This window comes from Phocoena phocoena, chromosome 7 (assembly GCF_963924675.1).
Source record: "Phocoena phocoena chromosome 7, mPhoPho1.1, whole genome shotgun sequence".
NCBI classification, from domain to species: domain Eukaryota; kingdom Metazoa; phylum Chordata; class Mammalia; order Artiodactyla; family Phocoenidae; genus Phocoena; species Phocoena phocoena.
This window is the reverse complement of record NC_089225.1, coordinates 63855687-63879529: the sequence shown is the minus strand read 5'-3', so window position 1 is coordinate 63879529 and position 23843 is coordinate 63855687. Positions and strand designations below refer to the sequence as shown.

General features: G+C 38.3%; 1 protein-coding gene across 2 annotated transcripts in view; it reads right to left on the bottom strand.

Annotated features, from left to right (window-relative positions):
* Positions 1-5847, bottom strand: part of PPP1R1C (protein phosphatase 1 regulatory inhibitor subunit 1C) — a 127463-nt gene extending 121616 nt beyond the window's left edge. The window contains exons 1-2 of one of the 2 annotated variants that reach the window (XM_065881089.1): positions 5767-5847; positions 4026-4107 (exon numbers count right to left, since the gene is read on the bottom strand). In XM_065881089.1, coding sequence (XP_065737161.1) covers positions 4026-4107; positions 5767-5847 — 163 coding nt within the window. The remainder of the gene's footprint in view (positions 1-4025; positions 4108-5766) is intronic. The other variant, XM_065881090.1, reaches the window with a different exon arrangement.
* Between the last annotated feature and the right edge of the window lie 17996 nt (positions 5848-23843).

Sequence of the window (23843 nt, the reverse complement as noted above, 5' to 3'; positions counted from 1 at the left end):
GTCTTACCCATCCTTAAGAATCCCAGGAAAATCCTCAGTGAGATTCCTGGAACTTGTACTCAGGGTGCCCATTGCCTATCAATCACTCATTTTGTAAAATACAGGGTCTCCATGAAGAGAGACTGTTTGCATATGAATGCCCTAACACTAGAAATAAATGTCCACTTTAACTTGATGACCCTGCAAAACCTCACATCACTGAAAATTTCTGGAGCCTCTCTGCTTTGAACAGCTCAGTCTGAGTCCAGCAATATTCTGTGTCATCCAGTGTCTCAGGATTTTAAATACAGAGCCTTGAAAATCTTATTAGTCAACTTACTGTCAAATTCCTAAAATGCAAGCCTCATTTAGAAAGTCACGTGCTACTTTCAGAACGGACTGTGGCTTCTTTTTCAGTGTGCGGAGACAAATACCCCAATCAACTGGAAATCCCCGTTCTCTTTACTGACTACGCTTACTCTCAAGATTGAAAGGAGATGGTGAGATATTGAATTCATATGTCTCATTATTAAGTAATTTTTAGGAACATGGCCCATGTGAGAAAATGCTTTATTTTTATTCCTCATTTCTAAGAATATTTGGAGCGAAAAGTGTTGAAGAGAAAGTCAGTCTCCCCCAAATTTGGCTTCGATAGGAAGTTCAATAAATATCCCCCATTTTACATTATATGTCTGGTCCCACTTATTAGATGTACAACAAACTTCTAAATGATGCCAGAACGCCTGTGCACTTATCCAAATCTTCAGTAAGCTCCTGGCCTTTTACAGTTCACTCATGTTCAATAGGCATCAGGTCCATTAAACTTAGTTGTAACCATATTGTCTCTGCTTAACAGCAAGTGGAAAAGAATGGATGCCACAAACTTTAACATTCAGAAGGCCTGTTCTAATCTGGCTTTTTACTGGAAGACTGTGTCCAGCTCTAGGCTCCAAAGGCCTAGAGACAAGGAGAATTTGGATAGAGCTCATTAAGGCCCTTATTGGGTGCTGGGAATATTCAATCCAGAAAAGAAGGTAATGAAGAACTGCCTTATGTATTTAAAAAGGTGAGTAGGGAGTTCCCTGGTGACCTAGTGGTTAGGATTCTGGGCTTTCACTGCCGTGGCCTGGGTTCAATCCCTGGGGAACTGAGATCCCACAAGCCCGCAAGTGCAGACGAATAAATAAGTAAATAAATTTTTTAAAAAGGTGAGTAAATGAACTTTTATTGACAAGAGTAAATGAAGAGTTATTTTAGAATAAAGTGGGGCATCACTCAAGTTTTTCATAAGAAACTGTTTTCTAACTTATAAAATTATTTGATATCATATTGAAAACTAGTTGTAACTATGGATTCTTCTCTGATATATACAAAATGGAGCAAGTCTCAGGGACTTGGGTCGATTTCTGTATCTTTCATGAAGAAGTGTGGTTAGATTAGGTATTTTCTGAAGTTCTTTCCCAATTCTAGGTTTCTAATACTGGTAGCCAAATAAATATACAGTCTTCTCATAAGCCTACTTTTGTAAATACAAGTAATGTTTAAGTAAATCTAGGAATGTGATGAAGTAAATTGCAGAAAGTGACATTGCCATTTACTTCTAAATAGAGAAGATTTATATATAGTCATCCCTTTAAATAAAAATATAGAAACCAAACCAGTTAACTACGTATTGTACAAGAGTAAAATAAATAGTACAAGACGAGACAATGAGACTCTTACTGTATAACCTCAGAGAGGTTATCATAAATAGGCACTTACTCAGAAGATTAAAAATTCTGAAAGATAAGCAGTTTGCTACAAGGTCAAACTGGTAGCCCTAGAAAACATTTGAAAAAGATGAAATTTGTCTTTGGTGCACCTCTACCCCTGCATCTCTGGCTTCTAGTACCTTTTTACTGCCATTGGCTGTTTGGCTGTTTAGAGTCATTCCAAGAAGCAAACGTTGTTTCTGCCTTCTCCACCATAAAGACACACCCTTTGCTTTTAAACTTTTTCAGGTATGATGCCTTCAATTTAACATTTTTAGTCTTGTGTCCCATTATTTTGAATTAAATTGATTAATCTATGCTGGAGGATATATCCTTAACAGGTTATGTAACTGTTTCTCTCGTGTTTCTACTGCTGAGAATTCTAGGCTGTTGGTTAGAAAGGGACTGATGTGACATTTTGTTGCCCCTGGAATCTTACCAATCAGGTGCCCACCTCATCTATATGTTTACACAGGCAAAGATGAACTAGCAAACAATCTGGATTTACATGTTGAAATATCTTTCTATTTCCTTTATTTCTAATCTAAAATTAAATCATTCTTTCAAATATTCTTTTATAACAGACTATTTCTGCAAACTCCTGAAAAGATTTTTTTTAAAGTAAGCCATGTCTAATTCATTTAACAATGATTACAATATACTGATCTTATCATATGAATTGGAAAGGTGTGTTAATTATGTCTCTGTAATGGAAAATTTAATTTTCTTTGCTTCATTAATTGACAAGAAAGATTTTCAGGGATTTGAATTTTAAAGAGCATTAATGATAGGTGATTCCAAGAATACTCATATGTGTCCTGGGCAATTTCAATAAATTGAAGAGATTTGTTTATTTACCAGGATTTAAAGCTGCACCCGATTTTTATTTGTCAAAGAACACATTGCTTTTGAGGGCTAAAAGCAACAATTGCTTTAACAAGGTCATTTAACAATTAAGTTTTTTTGTTGTTGCTGTTATGAAGATTCTGTTCTTATTATTATATCTTTGGGCAACACTTTTCAAGGTTAGCATAGAGAGGTAAGTTCTAGGACACTGTGGAGAATTCTGCCACTATGAGCAAAAGGCTGTGATGGAAAATTGCTCTAAAATTACCTCCAATATGAAAAGATTTCATTATTATGTTTATTTACTTCTATTTATTTGCACCTCTTACCAGTTGCATCTCTTATTCAACCAAATATAAGTTATATTTATTAAGTGAAATAATATATTTGAAAATGATTTTAAAATGCTATAGCACTTTAAAGATACAGCATCAAATTATAATTCTTTGTTTTCAGCAGGAATAAATTTGCCTATTTGTTTCCCAACAACTGAACATCTTTCTGTATTTGGGCTCCATGACTAATATGCTATTAGAATTTTACTTTCTTATATATGTTTCTCTAATTAGAAAGGAATCTGAAAAAGTCAAAGACTGTTTTGCCCCAGTGTTCTTAAAACGAATCATTCACTACAATCTGTAATTACACTTACTATGTTTCCACTAAACTCTTTTCAGCCACCTTTATTGTTTATACCTGCAAAAAATCCAACAACAAGTCCTGCCTGGATACAAATTAGTGCCGTGACCTTTGCTGTCTTACTTGTATTTCTAGAAACAGAGCTTAAATGTGAAATTAAAATCACCCCCATTCAATAAGTACATAGTGTTTGTGTGTTGCAGATCATAGTCCTTTATCAGGAATAATAATGCAGCTTTACTTTATATGGGAAATGGAGAATAAAACCTCAACAAATGGATGCAACTCTTCAGAATGGCTCCCAAATGGGCAGTGCTGAAAATTGATCTGGTTACTTGTCAATTGCATTATTCAGAGATTACATCAGCATCAAAGCTGTAGCCAGTGCTGGCTCATTGCCCACCCCATGATAACCTTTGATTAAAAAACAACTCTGTAAAGATATAAGCATCTCCAGGGCTGCAATTTGAGCTATGAACCCTAATTAAACAACTTTCTACCAGGCTCATTAATAAGCACTGAACCAGATTCTATGCAAACACCTGAACAAGTGACAGTGATTGCTAACAAAACATTTCATAGCATATCGTCACCAGTAAGTCATTCTAGAGGAAAAGCAGTCAATTGACTGAGACAGTTTTCATAATATCTATTTCTGATTTTGTTTATGATCCATTGTATAGACTAGCTTATTAGATTATTGCTAACTGAAATCCCGAATTGAAATCTGTTGGCAATGGCATGCTCTTTGATGTTCCTCAAACAATTCTATTCTGTCACATCAGTACAGAAGACATCATGCTTCTTTACCTGGGGGGTTATGTTCATTGAGAATCACAAGTGATGCTGGTGTAGGTCTTCTTTTCCTGATCTGTGAACAACAAAGGCCCAGCTAAGGTCAGAGACTGTCAGACTCTGTTCCAGGTTACTCTACAGCTTGCAAGGCTGTCCCATCCTCATCTTTTCCCAACATAAAGAGCAAATTTCTGGGGGGCACACAGTAGGCGCTCGCTAATTTTATTTTGAATAATAGAAAGCAGACAGCAGAACTGTCAGATATTAATATCACCTTCTTTGATCAAAAAGCTGCATTTCCACAGAAAAGAAATAGTTGTATGTAACCAAATGATACCACTGAATACTAATATGCAGTGAAGGTACAGGGATGACTTGCTAATTTTAGTGGCTCTCTTGGAGCCTCATAAATTGATGAAGCTTTCGAGATCCATTACACTTATTTCTAAATGGGGTAAGAGAAGCTTAGAAAACTCAAATTTCCAGCAGGTTAAATTTAACAGCATACGTTCCTAACTTCAATTAATATTATAAACTTTTCTTATTTTCTATAGTATTATTTAGAACAAATTAACACAAAGAATGAATATGGATCTTACAAAAGTATATAATTCACTTAAAACTAATAGGTTTGGTGTGGGGGTTTTTCCCCTTATTTTAGGAGTTACAGGAACATATTATGATTAGAATTTCTAATGTATCCTTGATTTTTTAAATATATAAGTAAATTCCCAAATCAGTAGGATAGTGAATAAATTTTAAACAATGACATCTTGTCCAGGATAGAACCAATGCCCCATTCAACATAGATACATGTTCAAGGTTGTATTTATCTGGCTTGAGTTTGGGTGAATCTACTTCAGATTATCAAAACATCCTAGGAAGTTGAGAGTCTCAGATTCAATAATTACTTTTAAGACTTTGTATATAATATTTGGAAGAGGATTCAGGAATAATTTAGGCTTTAAGAAATTAATGAATTAGGTAGCAGACCCCATAAATTTGTTTTTGCCTCCTCACTGTTGTAATTTTACCACAAATGATCTTTTGAGTGGTTCCATTGAATCAAGAGTCTAAGTAATCTGAATATGAAAGGTGATACAGTAAACCAATCTCACATGAGAGAGGGAGAGAGAGAGAACTAAAGATATATAGACATATTAAACTTGGGAAAAATCCAGGTTGTGTTAAAATACCATTTTTAATACCTGAATAAAATGTTTCTTAAATTATACATATACCTACGATCCTATAATATATTACATATAATTACTGCTTTGGATACACAATGAAAACATTAAAATGAAACATTAAGCCTGTAATCTGAAATTATTCCAAGATTTAATGCTTTCATTGTTAAATGAATAATAATAAATAAATAATTTTATTATAAATAATAAAATAAAAGCTTGCTAATTTTGAAAAAAAAATTTGAAGTTTCTCTAAACGTTGAACCTGTTATTTTAATAAGCAAAAGCAAACAGATTTTGGGATCCCAATCTAAACTGCTAATATAACCATTTTTCCTTAATGGGTGCTAATTTGTATCACATGAAATGCTGCATTTTAGCCAGTAGTTCCCCCAATGCAACTCAAATACAAGTGCATGTGGAAACGAAATTATTTCTCGTTCATATGTCCTGGGAAGTCACAAAGTTAGGCAAATTCAAGAGGTGGAGAAGCTTTCAATTAATAACAAGAATATACGTCTGTATTACTTACATACAGGAGCTGGTCCCCACCCAGTTCCACTTACCTGTTCAGCTGCTTCAGGAGCAATCTGACTCTGGAATAAAGGCACAGCAAATTGTATCTTTTTGGGACTGTTGGGCTCCATGACAATGATGAGAATTAGAGATGTGAAGGGCTCAGAAAGACTAACCCCAGGTGGTGTCTGGGATGTGTTTCCTCAGGCGCACTCCACCCCGCTACAGAATGCTTCGTAATAAATAGCTGTAATTCTAGAGAAAGCAAGTGAAGATGCCGAGGTCTGAGTAACTCCCTTCTTCAACATCCACAGTGATGCCTGGCTTGCCTGTTCCCCCACCAATCCCTTAGATCCTCTCAGCACAATGCAGAAACGAGCTGTAAGCTAATTGTGTGCCTCTTCACTAATATACACATGCCAAGCATTCACTCAGCAGCTAATTGAAAATGCAATGCTAGCCTTGAAGGACCTGCTGCCCCGGGATTTGAAAGAAAGGCTCTATCCACTGTACATTACTAACCGGCTGCTCAAAAGTGCAATGTAAGCTCCCTCTGAGTATTGCAGGGATGGGCCATTCATTATTGATGAACATAAAGCAGTAAGTTTTTAGAGTTGGGGGCAGGGTTTGGGTATAGGATCATTTCATTTCTCTTGGAGAACCTTATCCGTCAGACACCTTTGTTATTTCACATCCAGCTACCAAATTGATGAATTGCCATGGAGGGTAAGCCACAACCAATAATATCAGCTATATTTGTGCTGTGAGATCTGGTTAGGTAAGACTGATCATGAAATGCAGAGCGTCTGTGGTGGAGTGAGGACAACATTGCCCTCAGGACTGAGCAGATCTCAGTTCAACTTCCATCCCTACCACTAACAAGCTCTGTGGCCTCAAGCAAATCAGAGGCTATATCTAGGCTGCCATACTTTCCTCAGACAAACAAGGAGATTGGACTTAGTGACCTTTAAGCTCCTGTTCTGTTCCAGCATTCTATAATTGTAGTCCACAGTTTTCATTAGAGTGGAAAGTATTGGACAGCTAAATTTAGCAAATGGCTTGAAAGTCACGGCTGCTGCAGTGACCTCTATTTTATTTCCTGGTGGAGCCAGTTATATCCTCTGATATGGAAGAATACAGAAGTGACTAGAAGACATTAGTGGAAACCTAATGGGATCCAGCATTGTGATTTGTTGCCAATAGTGGGGATATATGTAACCAAAGGTCTTAGGGGAAAAAAGTGTAAAAGGGGAAATCTTCAGAATGATAGAGGATGATGATTATATTGGCTAGTGGTGAAGGTAGAGGGGGCCACTGGCCTGTTCTTCACATCTGTTAATATCTAAGGAGAGGCAATAGCACAGCCAGATGGCTTCATGCATTCAACTCCTTTTGCAAAGGAAGGCTGAAAGTGAAGCTGCTTTAATAGGAGAAAGAACTTCTCTACTTCTTTATTTGAAAGATAGTGTTTGATGAATGCTAGACTTATATATATATTTTTTTTTACATATTCATTCCCCCTGTATGTGTGTGTGTGGGCAGAACCTTACTCAATGCCTAGACTATGCAACTGTATTTTTTTTTATGTTTCAAATTTTTTATTTTACATCTTTATTGGAGTATAATTGCTTTACAATGGTGTGTTAGTTTCTGCTTTATAACAAAGTGAATCAGTTATACATATACATATGTTCCCATATCTCTTCCCTCTTGCGTCTCCCTCCCTCCCACCCTCCCTGTCCCACCCCTCTAGGTGGTCACAAAGCACAGACCTGATCTCCCTGTGCTATGCGGCTGCTTCCCACTAGCTGTCTATTTTACGTTTGGTAGTGTATATATGTCCATGCCACTCTCTCACTTTGTCACAGCTTACCCTTCCCCCTCCCCATATCCTCAAGTCCATTCTCTAGTAGGTCTGTGTCTTTATTCCTGTCTTACCCCAGGTTCTTCATGACATTTTTTTTCGTAGATTCCATATATGTGTGTTAGCGTATGGTATTTGTCTTTCTCTTTCTGACTTATTTCATTCTGTGTGACAGACTCTAGGTCCATCCACCTCACTACAAATAACTCAATTTCCTTTCTTTTTATGGCTGAGTATTATTCCATTGTATATATGTGCCACATCTTCTTTATCCATTCATCCGATGATGGACACTTAGGTTGTTTCCATCTCCGGGCTATTGTAAATAGAGCGGCAATGAACATTTTGGTACATGACTCTTTTTGAATTATGGTTTTCTCAGGGTATATGCCCAGTAGTGGGATTGCTGGGTCATATGGTAGTTCTATTTTTAGTTTTGTAAGGAATCTCCATACTGTTCTCCATAGTCGCTGTACCAATTCACATTCCCACCAGCAGTGCAAGAGGGTTCCCTTTTCTCCACACCCTCTCCAGAATTTATAGTTTCTAGATTTTTTGATGATGGCCATTCTGACCAGTGTGAGATGATATCTCATTGTAGTTTTGATTTGCATTTCTTTAATGATTAATGATGTTGAGCATTCTTTCATGTGTTTGTTGACACTCTGTATATCGTCTTTGGAGAAATGTCTATTGAGGTCTTCTGCCCATTTTTGGATTGGGTTGTTTATTTGTTATTGAGCTGCATGAGCGGCTTGTAAAATTTGGAGATTAATCCTTTGTCAGTTGCTTCATTTGCAAATATTTTCTCCCATTCTGAGGGTTGTCTTTTGGTCTTGTTTATGGTTTCCTTTGCTGTGCAAAAGCTTTGAAGTTTCATTCGGTCCCATTTGTTTATTTTAGTTTTTATTTCCATTTCTCTAGGAGCTGGGTCAAAAAGGATCTTGCTGTGATTTATGTCATAGAGTGTTCTGCCTATATTTTCCTCTAAGAGTTTGATAGTTTCTGGCCTTACATTTAGGTCTTTAATCCATTATGAGTTTACTTTTGTGTATGGTGTTAGGGAGTATTCTAATCTCATATTTCTACATGTACCTGTCCAGTTTTCCCAGCACCACTTATTGAAGAGGCTTTCATTTCTCCACTGTACCTTCCTGCCTCTTTTATCAAAGATAAGGTGAACATATGTGCGTGGATTTATCTCTGGGCTTTCTGTCCTGTTCCATTGATCTATATTTCTGTTTTTGTGCCAGTATCATACTGTCTTGATTACTGTAGCTTTGTAGTATAGTCTGAAGTCAGGGAGCCTGATTCCTCCAGCTCTGTTTTTCGTTCTCAAGATTGCTTTGGCTATTCGGGGTCTTTTGTGTTTCCATACAGATTGTGAAATTTTTTGTTCTAGTTCTGTGAAAAATGCCAGTGGTAGTTTGATAGGGATTGAATTGAATCTGTAGATTGCTTTGGGTAGTAGAGTCATTTTCACAATGTTGATTCTTCCAATACAAGGGCACGGTATATCTCTCCATCTATTTGTATCATCTTCAATTTCATCAGTGTCTTATAATTTTCTGCATATAGACCTTTTGTCTCCTTAGGTAGGTTTATTCCTAGATATTTTATTCTTTTTGTTGCAGTGGTAAATGGGAGTGTTTTCTTGATTCCACTTTCAGATTTTTCATCATTAGTGTATAAGAATGCCAGAGATTTCTGTGCATTAATTTTGTGTCCTGCTACTTTACCAAATTCTTTTATTAGCTCTAGTAGATTTCTGGTAGCAACTTTAGGATTCTCTATGTATAGTATCATGTCATCTGCAAACAGTGACAGCTTTACTTCTTCTTTTCCGATTTGGATTCCTTTTATTTCCTTTTCTTCTCTGATTGCTGTGGCTAAAACTTCCACAACTATGTTGAATATGAGTGGTGAGAGTGGGCAACCTTGTCTTGTTCCTGATCTTAGTGGAAATGCTTTCAGTTTTTCACCATTGAGGATGATGTTGGCTGTGGGTTTGTCATATATGGCCTTTATTATGTTGAGGAAAGTTCCTTCTATGCCTACTTTCTGCAGGGTTTTTATCATAAATCGGTGTTGAATTTTGTCGAAAGCTTTCTCTGCATCTATTGAGAGGACCATATGGTTTTTCTCCTTCAATTTGTTAATATGGTTTATTACATTGATTGATTTGTGTATATTGAAGAATCCTTGCATTCCTGGAATAAACCCCCTTGATCATGGTGTATGCTACTTTTAATGTGCTGTTGGATTCTGTTTGCTAGTATTTTGTTGAGGATTTTTGCATCTATGTTCATCAGTGATATTGGCCTGTAGTTTCCTTTCTTTGTGACATCCTTGTCTGGTGTTGGTATCAGGTTGATGGTGGCCTTGTAGAATGAGTTTGGGAGTGTTCCTCCCTCTGCTATATTTTGGAAGAGTATTAGAGAAGGGTAGGTGTTAGCTCTTCTCTAAATGTTTGATAGAATTTGCCTGTGAAGCCATCTGGTCCTGGGCTTTTGTTTGTTGGAAGATTTTTAATCACAGTTTCAATTTCAGTGCTTGTGATTAGTTTGTTCATATTTTCTATTTCTTCCTGATTCAATCTTGGCAGGTTGTGCATTTCTAAGAATTTGTCCATTTCTTCCGGGTTTTCCATTTTATTGGCATAGAGTTGATTGTAGTAACCTCTCATGATCTCTTGTATTTCTGTAGTGTCAGTTGTTACTTCTCCTTTTTCATTTCTAATTCTATTGATTTGAGTCTTCTGCCTTTTTTTCTTGATGAGTCTGGCTAATGGTTTATCAATTTTGTTTATCTTCTCAAAGAACCAGCTTTTAGTTTTATTGATCTTTGCTATCATTTCCTTCATTTCTTTTTCATTTATTTCTGATCTGATCTTTATGATTTCTTTCCTTCTGCTAACTTTGGGTTTTTTTTTGTTCTTCTTTCTCTAATTGCTTTAGGTGCAAGGTTAGGTTGTTTATTTGAGATGTTTCTTGTTTCTTAAGGTAGGATTGTATGGCTATAAACTTCCCTCTTAGAACTGCTTTTGCTGCATCCCATAGGTTTTGGGTCGTCGTGTCTCCATTTTCATTTGTTTCTAGGTATTTTTTGATTTCCTCTTTGGTTTGTTCAGTGATCACTTCGTTATTAAGTAGTGTATTGTTTAGCCTCCATGTGTTTGTATTTTTTACAGATATTTTCCTGTAATTGATATCTAGTCTCATAGCGTTGTGGTCAGAAAAGATACTTGATACAATTTCAATTTTCTTAAATTTACCAAGGCTTTGTTTGTGACCCAAGATATGATCCCTCCTGGAGAATGTTCCATGAGCACTTGAGAAAACAGTGTATTCTGTTGTTTTTCGATGGAATATCCTATAAATATCAATTAAGTCCATCTTGTTTAATGTATCATTTAAAGCTTGTGTTTCCTTATTTATTTTCATTTTGGATGATCTGTCCATTGGTGAAAGTGGGGTGTTAAAGTCCACTACTATGAATGTGTTACTCTCGATTTCCCCTTTTTTTGTGGTATGGGGGCCTCTCACTGTTGTGGCCTCTCCTGTAGCGGAGCACAGGCTCTGGACGTGCAGGCTCAGCGGCCATGGCTCATGGGCCCAGCCGCTCCGCGGCATGTGGCATCTTCCCAGACCGGGGCACAAACCCGTGTCCCCTGCATCAGCAGGCGGACTTGCAACCACTGCGCCACCAGGGAATCCCCGATTTCCCCTTTTATGGCTGTTAGTATTTGCCTTATGTATTGAGGTGCTTCTATTTTGGGTGCATAAATATTTACAATTGTTATATCTTCTTCTTGGATCGATCCCTTGATCAATATGTAATGTCCTTCTTTGTCTCTTCTAATAGTCTTTATTTTAAAGTCTATTTTGTCTGATATGAGAATTGCTACTCCAGCTTTCTTTTGGTTTCCATTTGCATGGAATATCTTTTTCCATCCCCTCGCTTTCAGTCTGTATGTGTTTCTAGGTCTGAAGTGGGTCTCTTGTAGACAGCATATATATGGGTCCTGTTTTTGTATCCATTCAGCCAGTCTGTGTCTTTTGGTGGGAGCATTTAATCCATTTACATTTAAGGTAGTTCTTGATTGTATGTTCCTATTCCCATTTTCTTAATTGTTTTGGGTTTGTTATTGTAGGTCTTTTCCTTCTCTTGTGTTTCTTGCCTAGAGAAGATCCTTTAGCATTTGTTGTAAAACTGGTTTGGTGGTGCTGAACTCTCTCAGCTTTTGCTTGTCTGTAAAGGTTTTAATTTCTCCATCAAATCTGAATGAGCTCCTTGCTGGGTAGAGTAATCTTGGTTGTAGGTTTTTCTCTTTCATCACTTTAAATATGTCCTGCCAGTCCCTTCTGGCTTGCAGAGTTTCTGCTGAAACATCAGCTGTTAACCTTATGGGGATTCCCTTGTGTGTTATTTGTTGTTTTTCCCTTGTTGCTTTTAATATGTTTTCTTTGTATTTAATTTTTGACAGTTTAATTAATATGTGTCTTGGCGTGTTTCACCTTGGATTTACCCTGTATGGGACTCTCTGTGCTTCCTGGACTTGATTAACTATTTCCTTTCCCATATTAGGGAACTTTTCAACTATAATCTCTTCAAATATTTTCTCAGTCCCTTTCTTTCTTTCTTCTTCTTCTGGAACCCCTATGATTCAAATGTTGGTGCATTTAATGTTGTCCCAGAGGTCTCTGAGACTGTCCTAAGTTATTTTCATTCTTTTTTCTTTATTCTGCTCTGCAGTAGTTATTTTCACTATTTTCTCTTCCAGGTCACTTATCCATTCTTCTGCCTCAGTTATTCTGCTATTGATCCCTTCTAGAGTATTTTTAATTTCATTTATTGTGTAGTTCATCGTTGCTTGTTTCCTCTTTAGTTCTTCTAGGTCCTTGTTAAATGTTTCTTGCATTTTCTCTAGTCTATTTCCAAGATTTTGGATCATCTTTACTATCATTATTCTGAATTCTTTTTCAGGTAGACTGCCTATTTCCTCTTCATTTTTTAGGTCTGGTGGATTTTTACCTTGCTCCTTCATCTGCTGTGTGTTTTTCTGTCTTCTCATTTTGCTTATCTTACTGTGTTTGGGGTCTCCTTTTTGCAGGCTGCAGGTTCGTAGTTCCCGTTGTTTTTGGTGTCTGTCCCCAGTGGCTAAAGTTGGCTCAGTGGGTTGTGTAGGCTTCCTGGTGGAGGGGACTAGTGCCTGTGTTCTGGTGGATGAGGCTGGATGTTGTCTTTCTGCTGGGCAGGTGTACATCTGGTGGTGTGTTTTGGGGTATCTGTGGACTTATTATGATTTTAGGCAGCCTCTCTGCTAATGGGTGGGGTTGTGTTCCTGTCTTGCTAGTTGTTTGGCATAGGGTGTCCAGCACTGTATCTTGCTGGTCATTGAGTGAAGCTGGGTGCTGGTGGTGAGATGGAGATCTCTGGGAGATTTTCGCCATTTGATATTACGTGGAGCTGGGAGGTCTCTTGTGGACCACTGTCCTGAAGTTGGCTCTCGCACCTCAGAGGCACAGCACTGACTCCTTGGCTGGAGCACCAAGAGCGTTTCATCCACACAGCTCAGAATAAAAGGGAGAAAAAGTAGAAAGAAAGAAAGAGGAGAAAATTAAATAAAGTAAGATAAAATTAAATAAAGTTATTAAAATAAAAAATAATTGTTTAAAAAAAATTTTTTAAGTAAAAAAATAAAAACTGACGGATAGAAACTTAGAACAAATGGTGAAAGCAAAGCTATACAGGCAAAATCTCACACAGAAGCATACACAAACACACTCACAAAAAGAGGAAAAGTGGAAAAAAATCATAAATCTTGCTCTCAAAGTCCACCTCCTCAATTTGGGAAGATTCGTTGTCTATTCATGTATTCCGCAGATGCAGGGTACACCAAGTTGATTGTACAGCTTTAATCCGCTGCTTCTGAGGCTGCTGGGAGGGATTTCCCTTTCTCTGTTCACACAGCTTCCGGGGCTCAGCTTTGGATTTGGCCCCGCCTCTGCGTGTAGGTCGCCGGAGGGTGTCTGTTCTTTGCTCAAACAGGACGGGCTTAGAGCAGCCGCTGATTCGGGGGCTCTGGCTCACTCAGGCCGGGGGAGGGAGGGGTACAAAGTGCGGGGCGAGCCTGCGGCAGCAGAGGCCAGCGTGACATTACATTAGCCTGAGGCGCGCCATGTGTTCTCCCAGGGAAGTTGTCCCTGGATCATGGGACTCTGGCAGTGGCGGTCTGCACAGGCTCCGTGGAAGGTAGGTGTGGATAGTGACCTGTGCTCGCACACAGGCTTCTTGGTGGCGGCAGCAGCAGCCTTAGTGTCCCATGCCCGTCTCTGGGGTCCGCGCTGTTAACCGCGGCTCGCGCCCGTCTCTGGAGCTCCTTTAAGCAGCGTTCTTAATTCCCTCTCCTCGCGCACCAGGAAACAAAGAGGGAAGAAAAAGTCTCTTGCCTCTTCGGCAGGTCCAGACTTTTCCCCGGACTCTGTCCCGGCCAGCCGTGGTGCACTAACCCCCTGCAGGCTGTGTTCACGCCACCAACCCCCGTCCTCTCCCTGTGCTCCAACCACGGAAGCCCCGAGCCTCAGCTCCCAGCCCCTGCCTGCCCCAGTGGGTGAGCAGACAAGCCTCTCGGGCTGGTGAGTGCCGGTCGGCCCTGATCCTCTGTGCGGGAATCTCCCCGCTTTGCCCCCCGCACCCCTGTTGCTGTGCTCTCCTCCGCGGCTTCGAAGCTTTCCCCCTCCGCCACCAACAGTGTCCGCCCGGGAAGGGGCTACCTAGTGTGTTGGAACCTTTCCTCCTTCACAGCTCCCTCCCACTGGTGCAGGTCCCGTCGCTATCCTTTTGTCTCTGTTTATTCTTTTTTCTTTGGCCCTACCCAGGTATGTGGGGAGTTTCTTGCCTTTTGGGAGGTCTGAGGTCTTCTGTCAGCGTGCAGTAGGTGTTCTGTAGGAGTTGTTCCACGTGTAGATGTATTTCTGATGTATCTGTGGGGAGGAAGGTGATCTCCGCGTCTTAATCTTCCGCCATCTTCCCCCTCTTAGACTTTTTAATATATTTTTGGATTTAGCTAATACATTTAGACATTGACTACTGTTCCAGGTATTTACAAATAAAGTTTTCTTTATTTTATTTTTTTAAATATTGAGTCCATACCCAAGACTCCATTTTAATGATTTAAGTATGCAACGTTCTGTTGAAAGAGTATAGAAAGTAATAGGCATTATTCAAATAGTTTTCTATACCCTCTGGGGAAAAAGCAAATGAAAATGTGGATGTGAAAGCACTTTCAGTTGGAGAACAGTGCTGACCAGAAAGAAATCTTGTAATGGGTTCATCTTTGTAGTGTCAAAAGGAAACATAAATTACACTGTAACAGTTTACAAAAGTTCTCAGAATGAAAATCTGAATTGATATCATTAAAGGAGTTATTTCTCTAAATACTTCTTCAAATTACATGTAAGGAAAACAAGATCACTTCTAGTGAGCAATTAATCCAAAACTTCATTTAGTGTAGTAATTAAGAGCATGCACTATAAAGCCTTGAGTTCAAGTCCTGGCTCTGCTACTTAGTTTATCAAGGTGGGCAGTAAGAGAATTTCCTTCTTGTGAAGTTTAGATGAATTAAAATGAATTTATTTAAAATGAATTTTTTAAAAGAGCTCATTACAAGGCCAGCACATCATAACCACTAAGTAAAAGATTCCTAGGTTTTTCAAAAGACTGAAAATACAATTTTAATCTGGCTTACAAGGAATCTCTACCTATTTAGAATAATTGGATACCAGTTAGAACAATAGGTGACAAAGTGAAATACCACATATGCATTATGGTATAAACATCAATAAAATGATTCTCATTAACTAATTCTCTGTTTTGAATAGTTTGGCGAGAAATAATGTCATAAATAGTATTGACTGTCTAGACCCTTTCTTCATCAGGCCAGCTCCTGTGCATACTTCAGGCCTCAGCTGAGTATCACTGCCTCTGGGTAGCTTTCATAGATCTCCTCCCACCCACACTGGGTTTAGAGCCACCTCTTCTGTGTTCCCAAAGCACCCAGAATACCTCTACTTAGTGCAATAACTACCGGTCTGTCTTTTAACTGTTTAGCATTTTCAGTGCCACTCATTCACACAGCAAGTGTTTGTTGAGAAGATACTACAGCCTACTCCATGCCAGGCCTTTTGCTATGGCATTGGAGGAGAGATTGTGTTAAAGGCATCTGAAGTTCTTTTTTTTTTTTTTTTGCTGTACGCGGGCCTCTCACCGTCGCGGCCTCTCCCGTTGCGGAGCACAGGCTCCGGACGCGCAGGCTCAGCGGCCACGGCTCACGGGCCCAGCCGCTCCGCGGCACGCGGGATCCTCCCGGACCGGGGCACGAACCCGCGTCCCCTGCATCGGCAGGCGGACTCTCAACCACTGCGCCACCAGGGAAGCCCTGAAGTTCTTTTAAAGCTAAATTGTTATTCTGAGAATCGCTTAGAAAGTAGCTTGAATTTGAAATAATCTAAACATTTTTAAACGGGGAGTATAATTATGGTAAATGTTAGGTGTATATTTTTTCTCCCTGTTAGAGATAATCGTAATAATTAACCCTTACATGACACTATGTGCCAGGTACAATTCTAAGTGCTTTATCTGCATTAACTTATTGAATACAGTATTCATAACAACCCTTTGAGGTAGGTACTACTGCCATCCCTAATTTGAAATGAAGAAACTGAGAATCAGAGAATTTAGGTAATTTGCCCAGTGTCATCCAGGTAACATGTGGCAGAGCCGGCATTCAAATGCAGGCAATTTTGCATCAAGCCTGGGCTTTAATCACGATGGCTACTATCATATAAGGGCCCAGAGAGAAGTCCATGCAAGGCACCAGAATCTCTACAGTGGTTAGATGTTCTAACCGCGAGGGTCCCATGGTGAAAGACCTTCAGATGACATGACATATGAATAAAAGGAAAAGAGATAGCATGATTACAGGGTACAAATAATCATGATCTTATATTTCAAATTATAAATCAACATAGAATTGAGAATCTAGAGTTCGATGTTATGTCACCAAGCTGACTTGAAAGAAGGCAGCTTTTCTTTTTCTTAATATAATGGGTGCTATCATTAAAGATTTAAAAAGCTTTCTAGAATAAGTGATAATTACAGTTTCCCTTCAAGATAAGTGATACTATGAGTAGAGAAGGTAAAACATCAGGACAATAGGCCATTAGGCCTTCCTAATTTTACTCTATAATATCTGTCTGACCCTATTTTCCACAGCTCCTCAAGATCCCCATTTGGCTACACTTTACCCCACAGCCAGCCTTTCTGTGGCCTCCTCTGCCTTTCTGGGAAGCTCTCCTTTTATCCAAATTGATTCATACTCCAACTCCACCTCCTTAAAAAGGCACCCTCAAATTCTCCAGACAGGAGGAATCACTCCCTTTTTTCCTCTCCTGGTATTTAATTACATGTAGTTTTATGTTATTCTCTACAAATTTCCTTTGTGTTCCTTTGGCCTCCCCTCCTAGACAGCAAATCCTTTTGTATCCTATCTTAATATAAACAGAACAAGCAAGATGTTGGGGATCTAGTAGCTTCCAAATAACTCCACTTAGGCTTAATCTGTCATATTGTCAGGAAACAAGGTGTTGCAATATACTTGAATTTTCCCTGGTCTATAGCTCATGCTTTTAAGCACTACACCTTGCTTTTATTTGAATATTTTAAGGGGCACTTAAAAATGTATTCCATATTTTCATGCCTTTTAGAGGAGTATATATCAAACATAAGTTGTCCTTTTTCCTTACTTTTTAGCATTCATATAAACAACAGTTGTTGTACTCTGTGATACACAGAGATGCCATCTGAAGCTATTCATATTTCTTGCTGTCTTAATTGGCTGCAAATTCCATAAATACATAGTACTTATAACTGTTTTAAAGTTTTTGTCTGATGAGTACCAACAGTCATTTTTAAAATTGTCACTTGCCTTAGTCCATTCAGGCTGCTCTAACAAAATACCAGAGACTGGGTGTCTTATAAACAAAAAACATTATTTCTTACAGTCTGGAGTCTGTAACCAATAGAATACAGAGGACATGATGATACATGACTGCACAGTCGAGATCATAAAAGGCTGTACTAATTCTGCTTAGTTCTCTTGCAACACTTACTGTCTTGTGCCTCCATCCGGGAATGCTTCCACCTAGACACCAGCCACCACACTGTGAAGAAACCAAAGCCACAGGGAGGATACATGTAAGCGCTCTGGTCGACATTTATATTTTTGTATGTGATGTGAGAAAAATGTTTGGAAGAATCTGTTCTGAGTTGTTGCTAGGGATTATCTCTGGGAGGTAGGATTATATGTCACATCTTCACTGTTTACGTTTTTCTATTTTATACAACAGGCAGGTATTCAGTTTATAATAAAAAAGTACCTTCCAGAATAACAAAGAGAATTTTTTAAGTAATACTTTCTGTAAAAGTTCTTAATTTTCACACATAAAAAAGATTGTTTTCACTCTCCCTTAAATTAGATTGAAATAGAATAGTTTTTTTAAAAACATGTTTTATCTTTTAATTAAGGACAGTCTTCTTTGGATGAGATCATTATTTTCATAAAAATATTGAATTTACCTCACCTATTAAATGCAAAAAAACATTACATAACACCCTTATATTTACCTATAACAACAATATTACAGGAAAGACTGCAGGTACACAAAGGGCCTTTCAATACACTTGCTGATATATGCAATATAATGCATAGGCGCTACAATAATAATTGGAAAAAAATCAGGAGAATCTTTGTTTTCCTGGAATTTCCTTGAAACATAGCTATTATTTTCTTGGTAGCCTTATTCATTCTCTAAGCCATGGATGACAAATGGAATATAGCCTTACTTTTACAGTTACATAATTAAAACAGCATGAAAGGAAGGTGAGAGAAAGAGAGGGAATTAACAGGGCAGTAAATGAAGTTCCTTAAACTTTAAGGAACCTCACGTCTTTTACTCAGAAGAAACGTTCAAAATATAAATGGTATTAAGTACTACAAAATGTGATCAGGCAAAGTATGAAGTAGGTTATGGTAATACTTGTCAATGAGATAAGACTTGAAGGAACAAGTTCTTTCCAAATCCTTTCCAGTCTTACTTTTTTAGATGTTTTTCAAAAAAGAAACTTGAATAGACAACACATTTTGAAGAAAACAAAATAGGCAACAAATAACTCTCCAGCTAATAGCCCAACTGTAGTTTAATTCTTTAAAATCTGTCATCAAATGCCAGATAGTCGCAAGATTTTAGATACAGAATTTTTCGAAGCAGGGTTTGGTGAGTCGCCTAAGATTGGTGACTTGTGATGTTATATAATTGATGTCAGACACAATTTGATGGTCATCAAAATTGTGGTAGACTCCTAAACCCTTTCATCCGTATTACAGATATCAGGAAAAGCATTCTGTGTACTACCTTATTGAGAGACTATTTTAAATGATCGAAGAAGACAGGAAAAGACTACACTACTATTACAATGAAGCACTTTACTTTAAAACACGTGTAACCTTTTAAAGGGTACTCAGGCATAGCTAGTGGAAGATTACCAGGTAGATCCCAGCCAGCTGCTGCCACCGCCTTAATTCTGACCCCTGGGGACCAGTGAGAATTCTGATTCATTGTTCTCAGATTAGGGGCTTCTTCCAACCCAACACTGACCTTCTGTTGGTGCTTTGGTCTATCTCCCCCTCACTCCTTCATGCTTGTACTGTCTCAAATAATTTCTTACAACCCTGGGGCACAAACAGAAAATATGAGTTCCCCAGAGAAATTCCAGGAAGGGCCACCCTGTGTATAAGGTTGTGATTGAGATGTTTCAGGTTTATCTTAATTCTAGAAGAATCCCATCTCAGAGTGGACAGCAAATCTTTATACAGGAATTCCATCTCAGAGTGGACAGAAAATCTTTATGACCACAGTCTTTTCCAATTACAATTTGTGACAAAAATAGAAGGTTTTTTTTTTCCACCTAACTTCTGTGATGATGTAGAAAAGCAGATAATATTTTTCATTTAATGTTTGGTTGTTCTGGGAAATGTTTTAATAACATCTTCTGCTCAACTCATTTGTACCTGCAGAGATTTTCAGAGTAATCCAATTTGAAATGCATACTTGTTTCCCCCACTATTGGAAAGTAGAGAGTTCCTATGAAAGTCTTCGTAAGCTGAAATGATCTAAAGTAAAGAAGCAATTACCATCAATTTATATAAGAACATTTTTTAGCATTCCCAGACACCCAAAATAACCTATTAAATCATACCAAATAATGCATAAAAAATTTTATTTCATGCACTACGATTGGCGTGCTTAATTACATCCATTTTTATGATAAGTGTAACACCCCTATGAGCTCTCTTAGGCTTTTGTGATATCTTAGGACACATTTTGCTAAGGGATGCACAAAATAAATCGAGATAAAACACAGATGCTCAAACACAGTTCAAAGCCATGGAGGCTTGATGCTGAGATGCTGAGTGCAGTTCCTGGGGAAGGAGCTTGGTGTCATTCTCTCTGCTCAGGGTGCGCGCTGCTGCTGTAATGGTACTCTGCGAAACAAACGTTGAACTCTGATTTCGCCTATTTTCGTAGAAGCCAAAATCCTCTTTGGATTTCTTTTGGTTATTGAAAACATGTATAATACTAATGTAGGTCTTGAAGAAAAGCAGAGTGGTATAAAAGCGATCTTTCAGGTAGTGGGGTAAACCTGTGTACCGCTGAGTCATATCAAGTATGAAATATTCTCAGAGTGTAGTGGTACGTGTTTTATTTTAATTAATATTAGACAAGCTTGGATTGTCTAATATTAGCCCTTTCCCACACAAATCCAATCTCTTGGATATTTAGGAGATGGCTTAAAAGGCAAGATACAGGGAAGACCGGAGGCAGATGTCTACATAAGACACAAACTGATTCATCAATCCCCAGAAGCAGAAAGCTGGTGCTCATTGTAATTAATTCGACAAGCTTCTCAAAATCTTGTTTAAAGAAAACGGGGTATGATTTTAAATGAAGTATGCATGTGATTCGTAAGTTTTATACAATATAGATGTCAGTGAGGCTATGGTATTATATGAATGAATACTATATTCATATTGAGTGTATTTTTAATTTTTCAAGAAATATATTTGAGGAGAACATCTCTAGAAGGAAGCCAATTATTTTCTGTACTCTCAATGTCAGAAAAAGATCTGCTTTGCCAAAAACCCCTTTTCTTCTGACATATACCTCAAGAAATGATTAGTTTAAACTGGCACTTTTAACACTCGTCATTTTGCCTTTTTTATCATTATAAAACTTGACAAATGCTCTTCTTTAACTACTTTTTCTGCTCACCGGCACACTTACTATGTAAAATGCATTTACATATTTAGTATTTTATATATGTTCTTTTTGTTCCAACTTCCATTTACGCAAAAATAGGTTCTTTATGAGATGTCTGCAACTTTAAGCTTCATGCTGCAATTAGCAATCTTCTGGTTCTAAGTAGACTCTAAAAAGGAATGTGATCCATTCTTGAGTGTTTGCCCAAGTTTCTGTGTGCAACTTAGGCTTATTCATATCCACAAATAACCTTAAATAATGGAACATTAAAAACTAGAATAATTTACTGATTAAGATGAGTCATTTCCAGTAAAAGCAAACCTCTTTGTAAGAACATGAAACCTGTATTGAATTTCTCAGGGTGTTTGCCATAGTTTCTTGGTCATGTTGGTCTGTAGTGACTCTGGTCTGGTCTGTAAGTCAGAGTTGCCTATTGATCACATTTATTTCACAGCAACCTGTTATGGGAATCATCAGTACTGTCCCATAGTATGTGTTTCTTGCGAGTTTAAAATATTATAAACCTTTATTTTATGATTCCCTAGACACCTGGTTTTAAAAGTATATGACTCATCACACTGCTTGTGTAAGATATGCACAATGATTTTGAAAGCAAAGAGATCGTTCTTAATTCAGAAAGAATGAAATTTCAGCAGGTTGTCATGTACTAAGCCTTATTTTCCAGTGCAAATGATGAGTCATGGAGCAAAATGGATGATTAGGAGTAGTTAGTGAAGCAAGTATGATAAGGAAGTCAGCTTAGATCATCACCTGGCCCTTTAGAGAAGCAAGAAATTTAAAAATCTTATTTTCCAAGCACATCTCAGGCCACACACCCTCCAGCACCACTGAACAACTTCTTCTGTCTTGAATAACCCAATCCCTTGCACAGCACTCCACCCTTTGTATATGAGGACACTTGCTCAGAATGTCCTTTTACCCCACCTTTGTTACTTGACAAATACCCCTTCCTTTAGGACTGAGTTCAGATGCCCCCTCCTCTGAAATATCTTCTCAGAATCCTCTGGGCTTTCAGAGGTTTTTTTCAGACATTGTTTTCTGCCCTATTACAAACTAATTACACTAATAATTAGTGTCATAGATGAATAATATTTATTGTCTGTATCTGCCCCCAAACAGGACACTATGTCCCTTTCCCCAGACTTTACTCACCTGACATGGTGAAACAATCTTTTATCTTAATCTCAGGGATTTTCCCCTTCGCGTTGTATTATGACATGTTATTTCATTTTACCGCATTATTTCGCCACCATTGTTCTTATATCCCACTTCATCTTGGATTCATTCCGTTTGCTGAACTGTGTTCTTCAGTAAATTTTTAAGAAATGATTCATAGGTAGTAAACTTTCTAAGTCTTTGCATATCTAAAAATGCAAATGTTTATTTTGCCCTCCCACATGAGTGAGTTTGGCTGGGTAAGGAACTCCAGTTTAATTTTTTTTTTTTCTTTCAGAACTCTGATAATATTTCTCCATTGTCGACTTGTATCCAGTGTTACTGATGTTAATCGGGAGCGAACTCTCTCATAGGCTGTCTGATTTTTTCTCTTGAGAAACTCTTAGGATATTATGTGTATGTTTGGCATCCTAAGGTTACATTAGGGTGTGTCTAAATGTGGGTAGTGTTTTTCTATTCATGCTACTCAGAAACTTTTTGGATCCTTTCAACATTTTAAATGACTCACTTTCACGGTTAAGTTTCTTCAATTAGTTTGTACTTTGGGGTTGCTATTTATATAGTTGAGCATCTTTATCAAACAGGATTGTTAGAGCGTATTTCATCAGATCAAATGAGAACCTCTTTTATTGTTTTATGTTAAATTCTGAATATAGAAGATGCCTTAGATGTTTGGAAGGAGGGTCAGGCTGGGAAAATTTGCAAGGTATACAAATAACTTTTATTTAGGGTCTGGGGGCTCCCCAGCCCTGCTGGTTGTTGTATGTTATCTGGCCCACTGCCCACTCTGGGAGTATCCTGTGTCAGAACTCCCATTTCAGAGTGCACCACCCCCAAATTTGTCCTGTGGATGAAAGGAATCAATGGTTCTCCTTCCTTCTCCCTCTTTGCTGTGGATTTGGAAGTTCCAAGTTAGCTCAGGCTCTGCTTCCCTTCATCTTTATCCCCATCCTTCATACAAGGGACTCCCCTAGGGAGGTAACTCACTTGGTATATGAAACAGTCTTCCAGGCTTCATCCTGGGGCAGATAACTGCTGCTGCTTTTGTACAGAGGGTGGAGGATGGGAGCGAGGAGCAGGCCAGCTGTCCCAGGCTGTCCAAATGAGGTCTTTAATCAATTGCCCTACCTGCTCCTAGGGGTCCCTCCCTCTCTTTGATTTGTTCAGTCTGAGCACAGTGGTTCTCCGAGCTTCTTCAGGAAATGCTAAGACAATGTAGAGCCTGCCTTCTCCAGCAACAGCCCTTACATTACAGCTCTCTCTTTTCTGATGTCTCCAGCAAGATCATCCTACCTGCTCTGTACCATCAAAAAAATCCCTCAAAATTGCTGGTCTGTGAATTCATCTTTTTTACTTAGGATGTACAATGGATGTATTATCTATTATAATAGATAGATAATCATTTCTATGTATTTCAGTAAAATTCCTGCAATTCCAAAAGGCACAGACAGGGAGCTAGAGCTAGGTTCATACTTTTCATGAATATATTGATTGTACACTAGAGTAATTGTTCTCTGTTTACATAAATCTCCCCACTAGAAAGTGACCTTGGCAGTCCCCATTGTGAGCCCAGTCGTCTGTAAGTGGGCAGACTGCATGAACAAGGGCACAGAAATTGAAAAACAGAAAGGCTTATATGGAAGAGAGAATTCTGACTGTTCTGTTAGTGGGAAAAAAACCTAGAGAA